The sequence below is a fragment of the Hakea prostrata genome, chromosome 2, assembly GCF_041222555.1.
Source record: "Hakea prostrata isolate BN-2017 chromosome 2, UWA_Hpros_2, whole genome shotgun sequence".
NCBI lineage: Eukaryota > Viridiplantae > Streptophyta > Magnoliopsida > Proteales > Proteaceae > Hakea > Hakea prostrata.
The window spans coordinates 61,057,570-61,076,478 of record NC_142601.1 but is presented as its reverse complement, the minus strand read 5'-3'; the positions used below and the strand labels follow the sequence as shown (position 1 = coordinate 61,076,478).

Here is an 18,909-nt window from a genome sequence, read left to right as displayed (position 1 = left end):
AACTTCAAGCGGTGTAGGCAAATGACGTTGTTTGCTTTTGACCAAATTGGGGTGGCATTTGCTTTTATTGAACCCATATCAAAAATAAGTAATGATTCTGTAAGGAAGGCAAAAGGGTGAATGGGATTCAAACAAATTACCAATGCAAGAATCGAATCTTAAGTGCATTGCTTGATGATTTATACCATGTATATAATTCATTAAAATATGCTTATTCGATTTGGGATGCTTTGTTAAGAAGTATTTTCTTAAAGATGTTGTTCAAAGAAGTCTTGGCGGCTAATTGTCTAAACATTGCTATGAAAGATAGTGACACCATTTCAACCTAAATTGATTTATTTCAAATCTTGATTGGGATATTAGTAAAGGAAATGATGGTTCTATCAGAAGAGTTTGTGACCGCTGGCTTGATTAACAAACTTCTATCTTTATGGAATGCTTTTAAGCTGTCTATGATGCATAAAAAGACAAGATTAACCATAGACCAATTGGTTGCAATGATCAAAATTGAGAAAAGGAACCGGCTCGAAGATAAAGGTGAAAAGAACCTTGGGGAAACTGGAAAGACACTTAAAAGCAAACTTGGCGGAAACCAACAAGCAAAACAAGAAGGAAAAAGTCATCAAGACAATAATGAGTCTTTTGTTCAAAAGAAGAAATTGGTTTGTTTTGTTTCTGGTGAGGTTGGCCACTTCAAGCAAGATTGTAGTTTTAAGAAGAAAAAAAAAATCTGAAAATGTGAACTTAGTTGAAGATGATATCTTTATAGCTATGATCACAGAAGGAAATTTGGTTGAAAAACCAAAGAATTGGGTGTTGGATAACGGTGCTACAAAACACATTTGGGGTGAACTTCAAAAACTTTCCTCTTACTCGATAGGTACGGATGATGAAAAGGTATTTATGAGAAATTCCCAAAGTGCCCCTATTATAGAAAAATGTAAGGTGACTTTGAACTCACTTCAGGGAAAACTATTGTCATCGCCAATATCCTGCATGTTTTGGATATTAGGCGAAATTTAATTTCAAATCTTTTGCTTAATAAAAAAAAGAATGAAATTGACTTGTGAAAGTGACAAGGCGGTTATCACTAAAAATAATGTTTTTGTGGGAAAGGGTTATCTTAATGAGGGATTATTTGTATTTAATGTTGCTAACGTTGTAATTGAAAAAGCTAGTACTTCTGTCTACTTTATTGTCTCTTTTAACTCTTTTGATTTGTGGCAAGGTAGGTTGGGGTCATAGCAGTTTGAAGTATATCACCAAATTATGCAAATTAGGCATGATCATCGATAAAGCAAAATCTCCCAAGGACAAGTGTAAAACTTATGTAGATGTTAAGTTAACCAAAAATCCTCACAAAAATATATATAGAAAGAGTGATCTCTTGAAATTGATCCATAATGACTTATTGATTATAAGTCATATGAATCTAAGGGAGGAAACAATTATGTCATAACTTTCATAGATGACCATTCAAGATATATCATGGTATATCTACTTAAATCAAAGGAAGAGGAAGAAAAGGCATTTATATATTACAAAATAGAAGTTGAGAATCAACTTGGCAAGAAGACTAAAAGACTTACAACCGAGAGGAACGGAGTACTTTAATCTTAATAAGTTTTGTGAGAAAAATGGAATTATCCATAACACAACCACTCCATACCAACTAGAATCAAATGGAGTAGCGAAAAGGGAAAATAGGTCTCTTAAAGAGATGACGAACTCTATGTTATTGAGTTTTAGTGTACCACTTCATATGTGGGGGGAAGCCATGCTAACGGGATGTTATCTATCTAATAGAATTCCACATAACAAGACTGGTATGATTCCATTTAAGAAATGGTTTTGTAAAAAACCAAGCTGAAAACATTTACGAGTTTGGGGCTGTTTGGCTAAGGTATGATTAAAAAGAAAAGGAAATTGGGTCCAGAAATATATAATTGTGTGTTTTTTAGGTATGCTACAAATAACACAATGTACTCATTCATTATAATTAAATCCATATGATGATATTGAACCAAATGGCATCATGGAATCAAGGGACGTTGAGTTCTTCAAAAATATATTCCCCTTTAAATCCACCTTATCTATAAGTAAGGAGAGTCAATTGACAAATGGGGAAATGGAGTCAATTGAAAGTAATACCAATCAAAAATTGGGTATGGTGATGCAAATCAACAAAAAATGAGCAAGCAACTCAAAAGACTCAAATATACGGATGATGAGTGGCTCTCATCTACTTGGTAGATAAGGATCTCCTTAATTACAAACAGGCTATTACATCACTTGAATGCCGTCTTTTGAAGGAGGCAATCAAGAATGAATATATTCAATCTTGGCAAACAATACATGGGAAACGGTGGATTTACCATTGGTTCTAAAACTTTGGAGACAAAGTGGATATTTTGAAAAAAATTAAAAAGTGATGGATCACTTGATCATTTCAAGGCTAGACTTGATGTCAAAGGAGTTTGGCAAAAATCGAACATTAATTATTTTGACACATCTAGCTCTATGTCAAAATGTAACTCTAATAAGGGTTATGTCAGAAATAGTGTCAATATATAACCGAGTTACCTATCAAATAAATGTAAAAGCTATTTTTTTTAAAATGGTGATTTAGAAGAGGAAATAAGAGAAAATTTACATAAAACAACCGGAAGTTTGTATGTAAATGGAAAAAAGGAAAAGGTCTGAAAGCTTCGAAAATCCTTATATGGATTGAAGCGAGTGTCAAAACAATGGCACGAAAAATTGGACAAGGCTCTAATTTCAAACAAGTTTATTATGCATAACACCGAAAGATGTTTGTAGATTTCATGGGAACAAAGGCATATTTATTATACTCTATGTAGATGATATGCTCATAATGGGGACAAGTTTGGCAATAATGAATCAAACTAAATATCTTTTGATGAATAATTTTGACATAAAAAACTTAAGGGAAGCTAATATGATTCTTGGGATCAAGATTATAAAACAAGGGAATAAGATTTCACTATCCCAGGCCCGTTATGTGAAAAACATTATTAAAAAGTATAGGTACCATAAACTTTCAGCGGTCAAAACACTTTTTGAGGTAAGATATAATTTGAAAAGGAACTTGGGTGAACCAATGAACCAAAAAAGATATGCACAAATCATTGGTTCAATCACATATCTTATGAATTTTACACATCTGGATATTGCTGCATTAAGAAAGTTGAGTCAACATACTCACAATCCAAGTAAGGAGCATTGGAGTGCAATTGATAGATTATTAAGGAACCTAAAAAGTACTGTAAATGTTGGAAGAGTTAGAGGAATCTTAACTTGTGTCTAAAGGACACAGCAAGAGCTTTATTTATACTTGAAACTAACCATGTACAAAACAAATAAAATTCTTCTGGTGTGGGAATCTTATAAGATCCAAAAATATCCTAGCAAATCTACCGTCAAAATGAACAAAAACGGAAAGTATATCACCTAAATCTACCCAAATCAATTAATCAACCCAGATCTCCTCCAATCAACATTTCTTTACAACACTCTCCCTCAAGTTGGAGTATAGATATTTATTATGCACAACTTGCCAATGATACCACTGAACATTTTGGTGCTTAAGCTCTTTATAAGCACATCAGCCTGCTGCTAATCTGAAGTAACAAAAGTGATACAGATCAACCCAACATCAATCTTCTCTTTGATAAAATGTTTGTTAATCTCCACATGCTTGGTCCTGTCATGTTATACTGAATTTTGATCTATGCTAATTGATGACTTACTAACTGAGTATAATTGTATGGGGATCTCCGAATCTGACCCAATCTCCTGAAGAAGCCTTTTCACCCATAGTACCTCACAAATAACCTGCGCAATCACAATAAACTCGACCTCGGCACTAGACCTCGCAACCATAGCCTATTTCTTGATTCTCGAAGTCACCAAGTTACCTCCCACATACAAACAATATCTAGAGGTAAACCTCCTATCATCTGGAAATCTTGCCCAATTTGCATTTGTATATGCCTTAATCTTCAAGTGTCCATGAGCTAAAATCAGCATCCCTTTTCTTGGAGTGGCCTTCAAGTACCTCAAGATACGATACACCACGTCCAAGTGTGAAGAGTAGGGATCATGCATATACTGACTAACAAGACTGACTGCAAAAGTGATGTCTGGCCTGGTATGAGATAGATAGATCAACTTTCCCACCAACTTTTGATACCTCATCTTGTCAACCGGTTGTCCTTTTGCCTTTAAGTACGTTAGACTCAATAAGAGTCTCAGTAGGTTTGCATCCTAGCATCCCAATCTCCTCGAGAAGATCTAGTGTATACTTCATTTAAGAGAGAGAGACACCACTGGCAGAATATGCCAACTCCAACCTTAGAAAATATCTAAGCTTCTCATATCTTTGATCTCAAACTCAATCCCCAAATAGGTCTTCAATGCTGAAATCTCATCCTCGTTGATGTTTGTGATCACAATATCATCTACATATATGCAGACTATAGTTGTGGGGGAATCATCTCTTTTGATGGACAAAGTGTGGTATGCATTGCTTTGGTTATAGCCAATAGAGATCATTGCTTTCTAGAACCTTCCAAACCACACTCTCGGAGATTGCTCAACCCATATAGTGCCCTCTTCAACTTGCATACTTTCCCATGAGTCTCAACAGTGGAATACCCAGGTGGAACATGCATATACACCTCCTCTGGGAGTTTTCTATGCAGAAAAGCATTCTTGACATCTAACTGTTGTAGACTCTACCCCTCTATTCACTACACAAGAAAGAACAGTCCGAACTGTGTTCATCTTAGCAACAGGATAAATGTCTCCTGGTAGTTAATCCCATAAGTCTTAGTGAAGCCTTTGGCCACCAATCTTGCCTTGTACCTCTCAATAGTCCCATCTACAAAGAGACCTCTCAAACAATATGCTAGTGTAACCACAATTTTAGGGTTAGGGGATGTGTAATAATTTCCCTAAAATTAGGGTTACTCTAGCATCCTCTCCATGTGAAACAGCAAACAAAGAACTAATATGAGAAGGGTTAGGGGAAATTATGTATCCAGCCTTCCTTGATGGGATAGTGATGGGAGGAAGCAACAACACTAATATGGGGAGGGTTTGGGATAAGTTAAGGTCATAACAATCACTAAGATGGGATGGATTTTGGGTTGGTTAAGGTATAGGGAAAGCTCAGTTAACAAAACCTAAATGGGTTGGGATGAATTGGGAAAAGATAACAATTAGGGTTTTAACCAAATCCAATAAGGGATGGGTGGATTTGAGAAACTTAGCATATGGGATGATCCTTCAAAGGAAGGGAGATGAGAAAGTTGGTTGTGAAGAAAATATTTCCTAAAGGAAAGGAGAGGTTAATGTTTTAAGGTCAAGCTATATGAAACCTTAACCCACGGGAGATATGGAATAATTTCTTGAGATTGCAGCTTTGATTTATAGGTGTCAGAATGGGCTGAAACTAGGATGGAACGTAGATATCAATAAAGGAAGATGATTCCCCAAGTTTGGTGGGAATTGGATGGCTAAATCGAAATATATTAAGGTTCTTGTTTTTAGGGTCTTGGTAAGTACGAAAAATCCAAGAAATTAATTATCTCTTGAAATCAGAAGGTCAGAATGGGGTCAAATTGGGATCTAGGGTCACTAGGTTATGGGGGATGAGGCTCCTAAAATTTGGGACAGATCTAACAGTTAGCTTGGTGTAGATCTAACCTTGAAATTTGGGTCTCAAGAAAAGTCTGAAAATTCAGGAACAATGGATTGGGGAAGAAGAGGGAAGGCTAGGATGGGGTTGGGGAGGGGCTGTACTTACTTGGAGAAGGGAATGCAGCAATGTTGAATTGTTGCTGGAATTCAAGGACACTTACTAAAATTGAAGAAGAAAGCTTTCTAAATCTACCGTGGCCCTCCCAAGAAGACCATCACCTTATTTGCCTCAAAACCAGAATTTTATTAATCAATTTCAACTTGTTAAACTACATGGTAAGAGGGCTTTATTTATAGCCTCAAAATAAGAAAACATAAAAGTGATAGGGCTAAACAATATGCTAGTGTAAATTAAAGAAACAAACACAGCTGTAATGGATCAAACATTCAACACACAAACCACAACAGACACACAAAAATTTTTAACGTGGAAAAACCCGCAAGGGAAAAAACCACGGGACCGTTACCGGAGTCCACCCAAACTTCCACTATCACCAAATGATAATAACAATGGGTATACAATCAACATCCCATCTCTAGATAACACTAGAGGAACACAAAGTCACAACCACATCATCAAAGAAATGGAAATCAGAGAGAATGGAGAAAAGTCACCAGAGAGGCTTCCCGAGAACTGTGGTAGAATGATGTTCTGACCGTTGGATATGAGGAGCTAGGTGCCACGACCATTCCCTTCAAATCTCATCTCATTCCGGCAACAATTTACCGCCGGATTCACCGGAGAAACCAGAAAAAACCCACTTCTTCCTCACGGTTCTTGTTGAGAAACACAAAATTGGTGGCTTATTGATCAATGATCTCAAGCCCTCTATTTATAATTAAGTGGAAAGTATATTATTACAAGGAATAAAATTTTACATGAATATAAACTCTTTAACTCCTATACAAACTCTTATTGGACTCCTAATAGAATCCAACACTCCCCCTCAAGTTGAGGCATAGATATTAGTCATGCCCAACTTGCCTACAATAGGAAGGAAATCTCTTTCTTTCAAACCCTTAGTGAAAACATCTGCTACTTGGTCTCTAGATCTTACAAAAGGCATGCAGATAAGCCCTTGTTCCAACTATCCTTTGACAAAAAACCTGTCAATTTCAATGTGCTTAGTTCGATCATATTGCACCAGATTATTAGCAATATTAATAGCAGCCTTGCTGTCACAATATAACATCATAGGGTTTGGAACTTGGACTCCAATATCTTGCAACAAGCCTTTCAACCATAGTAGCTCACAAACTCCACGAACCATAGCTCTATATTCAGCTTCAGTACTAGATAAAGCTACCACATTCTGTTTTTTACTTCTCCAAGTAACTAGATTACCTCCAATAAAGGTCGAGAACCTGAAATTGACTTCTGTCTGGAGATCCAGCCCCGCATCGGTGTATGCTTCTACTTTTAGATTATCAGTGGGTGACAAAAGTATTCCTTTTCCAGGAGTTCCCTTCAAATACTATAGTATTCTGATAAGAGACTTCATATGAGCTAAATATGGATCATGCATGAATTGACTCACTATACCTACAGCATAAGCGATGTCTAGCTTGGTGTGGGACAAGTAAATAAGCTTCCCTACTAACCTTTGGTATCTTCCTTTCTCCACTGGTTCTCCCTCTTTTTCTTTAAGTTTAGCTCTAGCTTCAATAGAGGTATCAACTGCTTTACACCCCAACATTCCCACTTCTGATAATAGATCTAGGACATACTTTCTTTGGGATAGGAATATATATACCTTTATTTGATCGAGCCACCTCAATCCCTAAGAAATACTGTAACTTCCCTAGATCTTTAATTTCAAATTCTCTGCCAAGAAAGTCCTTCAACTTTTGAATTTCTTCACCATAATTCCCTGTGATGACAATATCGTCTACATAGACAATGAGAAGTGTGATGTTAGTACTTGACTTATTGACAAATAGTGTATGATCAGCATTGCTTTGCTTGTACCCAATAGAAGTCATTGCCTTCAGGAGGCGTCCAAACCAACATCTAGGAGACTGTTTTAACCCATAAAGTACCTCTTTAATCGACAAACTTTCCCTACAGTATTGTCATCGGAGAAACCATGTGGGATTTCCATATAGACCTCTTCTGCTAACTCCCCATGTAAGAAGGCATTCTTTACGTCTAGTTGGTGCAAGTTCCAGTCTTTGTTCACATCTACAGACAACAGAACTTTGACAGTGTTTAGTTTCGTAACAGGGGCAAAGATCTCCTGATAATCAATCCCATAGGTCTGGGTAAACCCCTTTGCAACTAGTCTAGCTTTCAACTTGTTGACTGATCCATCCATATTCTGTTTAACCACAAATACCCATTTGCAGCCCACTGGTTTTTTTTTTGGAGGAAGTGTAACCAGCTCCCAAGTGTCATTTTTCTTCATTGCCTGCATTTCCTCTACTATAGCTACCTTTCATCTCTTATTAGCATAGGCTTCCTGCCAACTTCTAGGAACAAATACAGATGACAGAGAGGATATAAAAGCTTGGTAGCAGTCAGACAAAGAGTTATAAGAAACATATTTAGCTATCGGATGTTGAGTACAAGATCTGACCCCTTTTCTAATAGCAATAGGAAGATCAGAAGAAGATACCTCGGAGAATCGATTCGGAGCAAGAGATTGAGTGGTAACGTATCACCTTTCTCCACCTGCTTTAGCCGGTTGTATTTCTTCCTCTGATAAGTTTGTACCTCCTTATTCTGGTCAATTTGGTTTTGAAAGACCCCATCAGTGTGTCTCACAGGAGTGGTCTCCCCCTGACTAGGTTCTTCACATGGTTCGAAATCGAAGGGGAGGATTAAGTCCTCGTATATCTGCTGAAGTCTCCACCGTCGGGACTCTTCCGGGACTCTTAGTTGTGTTGGTGTGTGATAAGAAGATCTAAAGTCGGAAAGAACACCTCTCCTCTAGGACTCTCCCCCGAGAGGTGTATATAGGGCAAACTCTGAAAATTACATCCATGGATACAATGGTTTTATTGGAAGGAGGATGATAACATTTGTACCTTTTTGAGTAGCTACCCCAAAATATGCAGCTAGGCCCGGGAGCCCTTACTCTGGGCTGTGATTCGCTAACACACACTCCAAAACCTTTGGGGGAATAACAAAAGAAGAGGCTCCCCCGAAGAATCTCATTAGGACATTTAAAACCAAGTATCCTACGGGCATCCTATTCATAAGGTAAGGCAGTGAGTATGCATCACTCCGGATTGGTCGTACATTCTGCAATCATAATGGAACGGGCTACCTCTAGAGATGTTGATTCTTCCTTTCGACCCCATTTTGGGCAGCCGTATCAACGCAACTGGTCTTATGTAATATGCCGAGTCGAGAGATATCTTTGAAATTCACCATTAATATACTTTGTACCATTGTCACTCAGGATTTTCACAGGGCATTGAGCCGAGTTTTATCATATTATAAATCAATAAACATCGAAAAACCTCATTTTTTTGTTTTAAAGATAAATCCATGTAGAACAGAGTAACAATCAATAAAAGTAACAAAATACCTATGGCCGTATAACACACGTCGATAGGGACCCCACACATCGGTATGAATTAGCATAAAAGGAACGTTTTCTATTATGAAGAGAGGTAAATAAGTAAACAGTTCGCTTCGCAATTGCGGCTTCACAAAAATTATCCTTATTACGAAGAAACCAAATCGAAATATTTTCTTAGAGTTCCTGGGGGATGACCTAGCCTACTGCCACCGTGAAGGTCCGATATTACCGAATGGACCGGATTAGAGATGTGTCGCTATATCCTCCAATCCTCGCATAAGTCCATTGTCTAGTTTACCACGTCCAATCTCCTTCCCGTGACCGGATCCTGGAAGACACGGTAGATGGGAAAAATATCACTTTACAATTCAAGTCTGTGTAAGACTACTGAGAAGCGTTAGTAGAAAGAGGGAACATTAAACTTTAGACAAAGAGTAATGGAGAATGCTGAATGGTCCATTTTCTAGCAATGGAAGAATAGGAGCCATCAACATTCAACTTTATCCTTTCCGTTGGAGAATATTGTAAAAGATGTGGATAAACCTTCATATGATCTGTGGCTCTGTATCATGATCCAAGGAGTAGCAGAAGCTTGAAAGGTTGTAGTTTTACCCGTAGCAGGTAGGAGTTGGTATGGGTAGTGGCTTTCAGATGTACCGGAAGTAAAGCTTCTCCTGCAACTCCTCTTGTGAAAAACCAACGTCTCGAGGGTGTTGGGCTTCTCGATTGCCTTTGATTTTCCTTTCTTTGTGCTCGTTTTTGCTCAAATTGCGCTTCCTGCTTTCCACATTTTCCTTGGTATGATTGGTTTTCATGCTCACACTTGACAATCTCCTTAGTCGGATCTTTTTGCCTCTGCTTTTCTCCTTGGAGTATGGCTCTATCCACTTTCCTCACATTGCAAGAGCATGCTTTCTGTGTAGGAAAGGAGAACGACTTAAGACTTCACTCGATCCACGTACTCCCGTTCAAACCTCCAGAGTCATTCTCGAACCTTATCATGTGCTTCTTATAAGTCCCCTCATCTGGATTAGTGGGGTGATAATCCCCATATGTGGATATCTAACTCTTGCCAAGAGATCGCAACTCAGTAATAGTGGGCCCAATCGTTCCTTTTGGGTAGTCTCATGCTTCTTTCGTAGCTCATTCTTGCATCATTCCCTAACTGTCCATATGTTTTAGTAGTAGCCTTCTAATTTGGGCGCTTCATATAGATATCCACGGGCAATATTTGGAATCATGATTCAGAGAATGACATAATAGAGAGTCATTCAGATCCATTTATCCTTGACGCCCGTGGTATTAGGTTTGATAGTGGTGCTCTATGTATCCAACAAGTCCTCTTCCGATAGTTATGCGATCGAGACCAAATCAAATAATTTGTCCCATCAAATCTTACAAAAAGAGGATGAGAGTGGGTAGTGTTTAGGCCGTGGCAATAGTACCCTCGATAGTTGCCATGTTGAAATTTCTCATTCTTGTCTTCCCTTTTGAAAACTAACGTCCTCATAGCCAAATCACCTAAAAAAGGTTATAAATACCTCTTCTTCTTTTTTTGGCTTAATGAACCAGAGAAATCTTCTCTCTTTTTTTGGCTAATAAACCGCAGAATATGTTCTCTTCTTTTTGGACAATGACCAGAACTTAACCAAACTAAAACCAACCAAAATTGACCCAAACCACCAAATAAAATCCATCGTATCTTCTTCCTCCCCTAAATCAGCGTGGTTCCTGTTCTCCTGCTTTCCTCTCTTCTTCTCCTCTCCTCGGGTAGAGTGGGTTTCGTTCTTCTCCTCTTCTTCTTTCCTTTTTGTTCTTCTTGTCTTTTCTATCCTCTCACTTGCCTGTGTGGGCTCCGCGTTTTAATTGGGAGCTTCCTCGTGGTTTGAGACTCTGGTTTGTTTGGAGGTAGTCTTCACCAATTTTTGCTTTTCTTTCTCTTTTTTTTTTTTTTCTCTCTTCCCTATCACTTAGCTCTGCCTGTTGGAACACTTGGTGATGCTTTTGTCATGATCTCAGCCCTTTATTTATAATTAAGTGGAAGTATACTATTACAGGATAATTTTACATTAATATAAACTCTATTTAACTCCTATACAAACTTTTATTGGACTCCTAATAGAATCCCGTTCTCTCTCTCCCTCTCGTGCTTTCTTTTTCTCTCTCCTATTCTCTTTTCTTCACTTTTCGTCTTTTTTCACTTTCTAAACCCTATTTTGCTTTTGGTTCACTTAAGAGCTGCCCCACTTATTTCAATGGGCCTGCCACTCAAATCTCCCCTCCGTGCCCTGGGCCCACTTGACTCCTTACTTGGATCCTGTGTCGCTCCTTGTACACCTCAACTTCTCTCGTAACAATCTTTGTTCTTCGCTTCTTTCTTGTTTTTCCTCTTCCACTCATCTTCCCCACATCCGCCCATGTATCTTATATCATGTGCTTTGTCGTGTTGTGTTCTTCTCGTCTGCCTCCTATCCGTCCACATCTCTCTTGCTTCACCCAATTCTTGAATCTTTTCACCCAACATTTCTTTCCTTGCTTCTCCAGTGCTGTATTCAGCCTCTTTGCGCCACACATTTTGTAGTCTGCCCGCCTCCCCCAGTACATCCCGTTACTTTCTACATCTCCCCCCATTCTCTTCCCTTCGCTTCTCCTCCCTACACATTTGGACTTTCTCTCATTCTCCATTTCCTTTCCCAATATCTCTCCCTGGATTATCGCCTCTCCCCCTCTCTCCTCTTCCCTCTCTAGCTCCCGTTCCTCTTCTCTCTCTCTTGTGTCTCCTTCTCTTTTGGTCGGTGCTTCCTTCCCTTCATTTCCTTTTGCCCCATTCAACATATTTTTCTTGTGACACCATAGCTTCCTAGCCTTTTTGTCCACATCCTCCCTTTTGTCTCGCCCTAAGTCATTCATGTCGGACTTGCCTTTCTTTCACTTCTTAATCATATCCATCTTGCCCATGATCACATATCATCACATGGAGACATGACTTCATCTTTTCTGTATACCTGTCCGTCCTCTTTCCCAATAGCCACCTGTGGTCACTTCTTGTACCACTGTCTTGGTACCTGCTTTAGTCCATAAAGACTCTTCTTTAACTTGCATACCAAGTGCTCATTCCCTTTGACTTCAAACCCTTCTGGTTGCATCATATAAATTTCTTCATTTAAGTCACCATGAAGAAATGCAGTTTTCACATCTAACTGCTCAAGCTCAAGATCCATGCTAGCTACTAAACCCAAAATGACTCGAATGGATGTCAATTTTACAACTTGAGAGAAGATCTCATCAAAGTCAATGCCCTTCTTCTATCCGAACCCTTTCACCACCAAACGAGCCTTGTGCTTCACTAGCTTCTCAAATGCATCTCTCTTTCTCTTGTACACCCATTTGTTCCTCAATGCTTTTCTGCCTTTAGGAAGTGTTACCAACTCATAAGTATGGTTCTTATGCAAGGAACTCATCTCTTCTTGCATAGCTTTCATCCAACTAATTTTATCACAGTGGATCACTGCTTCTTAAAAGTTTTCGGGCTCCCCCTCATCAGTAAAAAGAATATACTTAGAACTGGGATACTTTTGTGTTGGTCTACGCTCTCTTGTGGACCACCTCACTTGAGATTCTACAACCTCTTCTTGTGGGGATTGCTCCCCATGTTCAATATCCTCATGATCCATAGAATCATCTGTCACAATCTCTGGATCATTAAGGTCAACCTGTTCTTCATGAGTAGGTTCTCCTCCTAGAACGGATGTGGATCAACCATAACATTCTCAACATGAGTAGGCTTCTCAAACTTCTCAAAGTGTGTAATATTTTCAGCTTCACGAAATATTACATCTCTACTTCTGAAAGTCTTCTTCTTTTCTAGATCCCATAATCTGTACCCAAATTCTTCATTTCCATATCCCAAGAATATGCAAGGAACCGCCTTGTCATCAAGCTTTGATCTTTGCTCCTTTGGTATATGTGCAAATGCCTTGCAACCAAACACCTTCAGACGAGAGTAGGAGGCATCCTTCCCTCCATACCCTTTCTGGAATATCAGACTCTAAAGGAGCTGATGGAGACCTTTTCATCAGATAACAAGCAGCGTTGGCTGCTTCTCCCCAAAATGGTTTTAGCAACATAGCCATCTTTAACATGCATTTCACTTTCTCAACAATGGTCCGGTTGTATCTCTCTGCTACCCCATTGTGTTGAGGGGTTCCAGGAATTGTTTTCTCATGTCTAATGCCATATCTAAAACAATAGCTCTTGAACTCTTTTGATGTGTACTCTCCTCCATTGTCAGAACGAAGACACTTCAAAGATTTTTCTGTTTCTCTTTCGGCCATGACATGGAACTGCTGAAAATAATGGAGTGCTTGGTCTTTGGATTTCAACAAAAACAACCACACCCTTCGTGATGCATCATCAATGAAAGTAATAAAATATCTATTACCTCCTAATGATGGAACCTCAAATGGACCGCAAATATCAGAATGTACCAATTGTAATAAATTTGACTTCCTACCATGATGCTTTTGAAATGAAACTCTATGTTGTTTACCAAATAAACAATAATCACAAGGATTTAAAAACATAACTTTGGCAAGAGGAATCAAGGACTTCTTTGTCAGAACCTGCAGCCCCTTGTCACTCATGTGACCCAGTCTCCTATGCCATAGATCAGGTAAGGAATCATCCTCTGATGCATTCAATCCACCTTCACATATTCTTACTCTTGTCTTGTACAAAGAGCAACAAACATCTCCTCTAGCAACTACCAATGACCCCTTGGTGAGCTTCCATTTTTCATTACTAAAGGTACTCTCAAATCCTTTTCTATCCAAGCCAATCCCCGAGATCAAATTGAAACGCAAATCAGGAACATGCCGTACATCTTCCAAAGTAAGTGTGTAGCCCATGTTTGTCACTATACAAACATCACCAATACCCACAATATTGCAAGCACTAGTGTTCCCCATCTTCACAGTTCCAAAGTCTCCTGCTTTGTATTTAGTGAAGGACTCCCTAATAAGAGTAACATGATAAGAAGCTCATGTATCACTAATCCACTCAACCTGGTGATCTGACACATGCAAACACTAATCCTCACCAAAAGGAAGAAGAACTAGAGCATCATCAGATGTTATAGAGGCGGTGTTATTATCATCATCTTTCTTCTGACTGCTCTCTTTTCCAAATTTTGCAATTTCTTTTCATATGCCCCTCTTTGCCACAATGGTAACACTTGAATTTTTCTCTAAATTTTTATCTATCTTTTGATTTACCACGACTCTTGGCTTTATCACGACCTTCGTTGAACTTGTCTTTGCTCCTCCCCCTGTTCTCTGTGACAAGTGCTTGTGCATCATTTGAACCCATGGACTTCCTTCTTGTCTCTTCATTCAATAATGCACTGGTAACCATGCTCTGATAGTTTACCCTCCGGAGCGATTGCTAACTGATACAACCAAAGTCTCCCAAGAATTTGGTAAGGAACTCAATAATAATAAAGCTTGCAGCTCATCTTCAAGCTTCAACCTCATTGTGTTCAACTGATTCACTATACTTTGATATTCATTCAAGTGTTCAGTAACTGAAGTATTTTCCTTCAACTTCATGTTAACAAGCTTTCTCATCGGAAAAGCTTTATTCCCAGCTGTTTTCCTTTTATAGAGACTCGCTAACTTTTTCCAAAGTTCTTCCGCCGATGTCTCATTTGCCACATGATGGAAAACACTACTATCCAACCATTGTCGAATCGTGCCAATAGTTTTCCTATTTAATTTGGTCCACTCAACTTCAGACATCTTTGATGGTCGATTAATATCACCTTCGACAGGTTCATACAAATCTCTACAAAATAATTGATTTTCCATCATAGGCTTCCAAATCAACCAATCTAATCGATTAAGCTTAATCAAAGTACTTGAGGTACTTTCCATTTTAATTTACACAGCTATCGACCAAGCTCTGATACCACTTTGATGGGGCTAAACAATAAGCTAGTGTAAATTAAAGAAACAAACACAGCTGTAATGGATCAAACATTCAACACACAAACCACAACAGACACACAAGAATTTTTAACGTGGAAAAACCCGCAAGGGAAAAAACCACGGGACCGTTATCGGAGTCCACCCAAACTTCCACTATACCAAATGATAATAACAATGGGTATACAATCAACATCCCATCTCTAGATAACACTAGAGGAACACAAAGTCACAACCACATCATCAAAGAAATGGAAATCAGAGAGAATGGAGAAAAGTCACCAGAGAGGCTTCCCGAGAACTGTGGTAGAATGATGTTCTGACCGTTGGATATGAAGAGCTAGGTGCCACGACCATTCCCTTCAAATCTCATCTCATTCCGGCAACGATTAACCGTCGGATTCACCGGAGAAACCAGGAAAAAAAAACCCACTTCTTCCTCATGGTTCTGCTCTCTCTCCTCTGCGTGCTTTCTTTTTCTCTCTCTTGTTCTCTTTTTTTCACTGTTGCGGCTGCTGTTTTTCACTTTCTAAAAATCATATTTTGCTTTTGGTTCACTTAAAGAAAGCTAGGCCCCAAATTATTTCAATGGGCCATGGGCCGGACCCGACAAAAAGGACTCAAAGTAGGAAGACCAATTACTCTCTAACTGGCTAACCACTTCTAACTCAACTACTACTTGATTAAGACATCGACTTAAAAAAGAAAACTCAATTACTAACTCTAGAGGACTCCAATCCAAATTCTAAGAGCGATATGAAGTCCTAAAAGTAAGGAGAATTCAATTGGACTCAACTTATGGGATTCCAACATAATTGGGAAATTCACATACACAAGGACTCTTAAATAACTTCTAAAACACTAATCAGAAAAAGGAAATAGAAATATATTTATGGTCTGGACAATCCTGGACTCAATGGGACTCGCACCTAGGATACCACGAAATTGACCAAAATTACTAGAATACCACTAGTGTTGGTCGAGATTCTTTGGGTTGCTGGTGGGCCGTAGGACACTGGCAAGCCCTTTTGGGCCAATTTTGTTGGTTCTTGGAAGGGGGGTTGGCCTGCTTAAATCACCTTAGCTGTGGATCCAGTATTTGATTGTAATAGCTTTAATGTTTAATATTAATAGATCCCCCAAGCTGAACATTTTAGCATTCTGCTCATTATTCATACTGTGGGCTTTGTGTTTTCTCCTCTCTTATCTTCTCTCCTTCTCCTTTCTCTTCTCTTCTCTCTTCCTTATGTCCAGGTACTCATCCAGTGTTGTATTGTTATACACTTGTACGTCATCAGCTGTATCCATAAATTGAACCAACCTAAAGAAAAATCATGCCTTGCAACAGGATGTTAAGAACCGCAAAATGTAATAGCATCCTTAAAATCTATAATTTACAGGTTTAAAGGGCATGGCATTGTAATAATACAAGTCCATAGTGTATGCTGTCGGTATCAGTGCATGTACTAGCAATGGGTACCTACCTTCATCCAACAAAAAATGTTCAAAGTGTCTAAGCATGTCCAAAACACATACCATACCCACATCCAAATATCCACTCATTTTGAGGTAATTTGGACATGACCAACTCATGAGACAGAATGCACAATTCCAATTTAAAAAACTGAAAGAGGAAGATTTTCAAAATATAACTCATTAAATGCTGAACACTCACCAAATATGCTAAATATGCCCTCCTTATTTTGGCTAAAAATGTCCTCCCCCCTTCTATCTGAAAGCAGATACTCATTTAACCCAGACAACAAGCACGTCTGGTATCCTGGAAGAAGGATGAAAAATAAGTCAAGTTCATAATGAATTCTTTTTTACGGTAAAAAAACCAGCCAATATGAGAAATACCTACGAGAATTAGTGAACCTAAAATACCGCAACTTTGAGCACGAATGTTAGTCATGAACGTTAGAATGGATATAGCAGCAAGTGTGAAAAAGAAATTCCAGTGGACACCATATTCCCCCACATGAACCTGCAAGTAATAATCAGAATTATTTTCTTATGTAAGTTAACCACAGAAAAGAAATTAGTGACGAAGTCACTAGAATTCCACATCCACATTTGAGATTACAAGACTGCCCAAAAGACTTGGATTAAAAGTCCCCCTAAATGAATAGTGATGTAATTTAAAAATGAAAAGAACATAAGCACTGACAGAGAGATGTTTTGTATGGCATTTGCACAATCATTCTGGCTCGCTATCACGTAACACTCATAGTTTAAAAACCAAATCAAACAGCTGCCAAACCAGAAGAAAGTGGGAACTGCTCCCTTTGCTGTCCAGTCCCACTCACGACTGCTGACTTCAAGAACCAGATGAATACCATGCAGTTTTTTAAAAGCCATTCTTTTACCAATCACCTGGGTTATTGCATAGATCTTTTATTTTTTTACTACTACTCAACATTTTGCAGTGCTTATTAATTTTCCCTTTTAGTCAAAAACTGTGCTTGCTCAGTCAAAACATGTCTACGCCACAAACTGAATGAGAACGGGCAGCTTTTCCATTAACCCCTCTTTAAGCTTTTAAAACCATACTGTGAATCTTCAGAAAGATTCAGATCAGAATTGCAGCCACAGATGATTCTCCACATTAATTCTTTTTTCATCATTCTTCTGGGGCAGAATTTGCATTGTTTACTCTTCTTTATTGACACTGCTCTTCCTGCTCTAGTCTGAACTTGCAAGCTGTGTTTCCTTTATCACCTCATTCACCCTTACTGTTGGTAAAAATGTGTCAATTGTAATTTAATTTTACCTGTTCTCTTTATCAGGCAAAAGTTGTCCAGTAGTTCGTATGTATCTCTCCCTGAATCATGCCTCCTAATCTATTTCATCTGTGAGCATATGTTAAGCTACATCTCCCAAAATAGCCTGTATAATATCTTAAAAATCATATTTACAATTTTGAGGAGTTCAGTTTGTGTGAGAAATTCTTTACTGTAAAATCAGTTGTTATAATCAACCAAGCGCTTCCCCAAATGAATAGTCTCTAAAATAAGTTGATGTTGCAGAAACTGAAGATGGTCTGATTTCAAGCAATTGACATCAGTGGATATTTCGCATATAGCATAGACCAAGATTAGTATGTTTCATTGCATATACAACAACTCACCCTTATCCAAACAAAATGGGTCCTTCAATCAGCTAGATTTGAGGTCATAGTCGATATAAGACCGAAACAGGCATGTCTTTCCTCATACTTTGCCCATGGTCCTTTTTAGGTCCGCCCTGTGCTCTTTTAGTTCCTTCAGTATGAATCAAATCACTCCACTGCACTAAAGAATCCAAAGAACTCCACTGAATAACCATCATAGGGTTTCTCAGTTGGTAATGACCAACACCTCTTAATGAAGAGGTCGTGGCTTTGACTCTCCCTGATGGTATGTGTAATAATCCCACCCCCTAATATAAAAAGCTACCAATTCACACAACAACAACAACCAAAAAAAACCATGTCACTACCTCAAACAACCATCTCATAACTTATCAATCATGTACTGGAGCTATTCAAAGATCAAAGATGGGCATTTCTTACTTTTTCACATTGCCTGTAAGGAAATAATATCTCAAAGCTAGAGGACTTCTTGATGAAAGTGTAAACACCTAATCTGAATACCTGACATAAAATTATGGGAAAAGATCCTTTTTCAAAAGAGTTG

General features: G+C 38.5%; 1 protein-coding gene across 5 annotated transcripts in view; it reads right to left on the bottom strand.

Annotated features, from left to right (window-relative positions):
- LOC149025433 (transferases, transferring acyl groups) overlaps positions 1 to 18,909 on the bottom strand; it is a 73,182-nt gene that overhangs the window by 38,028 nt on the left and 16,245 nt on the right. For all 5 annotated transcript variants that reach the window (XM_089145666.1, XM_089145669.1, XM_089145664.1 and 2 more), the window contains 2 exons: positions 17,093 to 17,219; positions 16,908 to 17,012 (listed from right to left, as the gene is read on the bottom strand). In XM_089145666.1, coding sequence (XP_089001792.1) covers positions 16,908 to 17,012; positions 17,093 to 17,219 — 232 coding nt within the window. The remainder of the gene's footprint in view (positions 1 to 16,907; positions 17,013 to 17,092; positions 17,220 to 18,909) is intronic.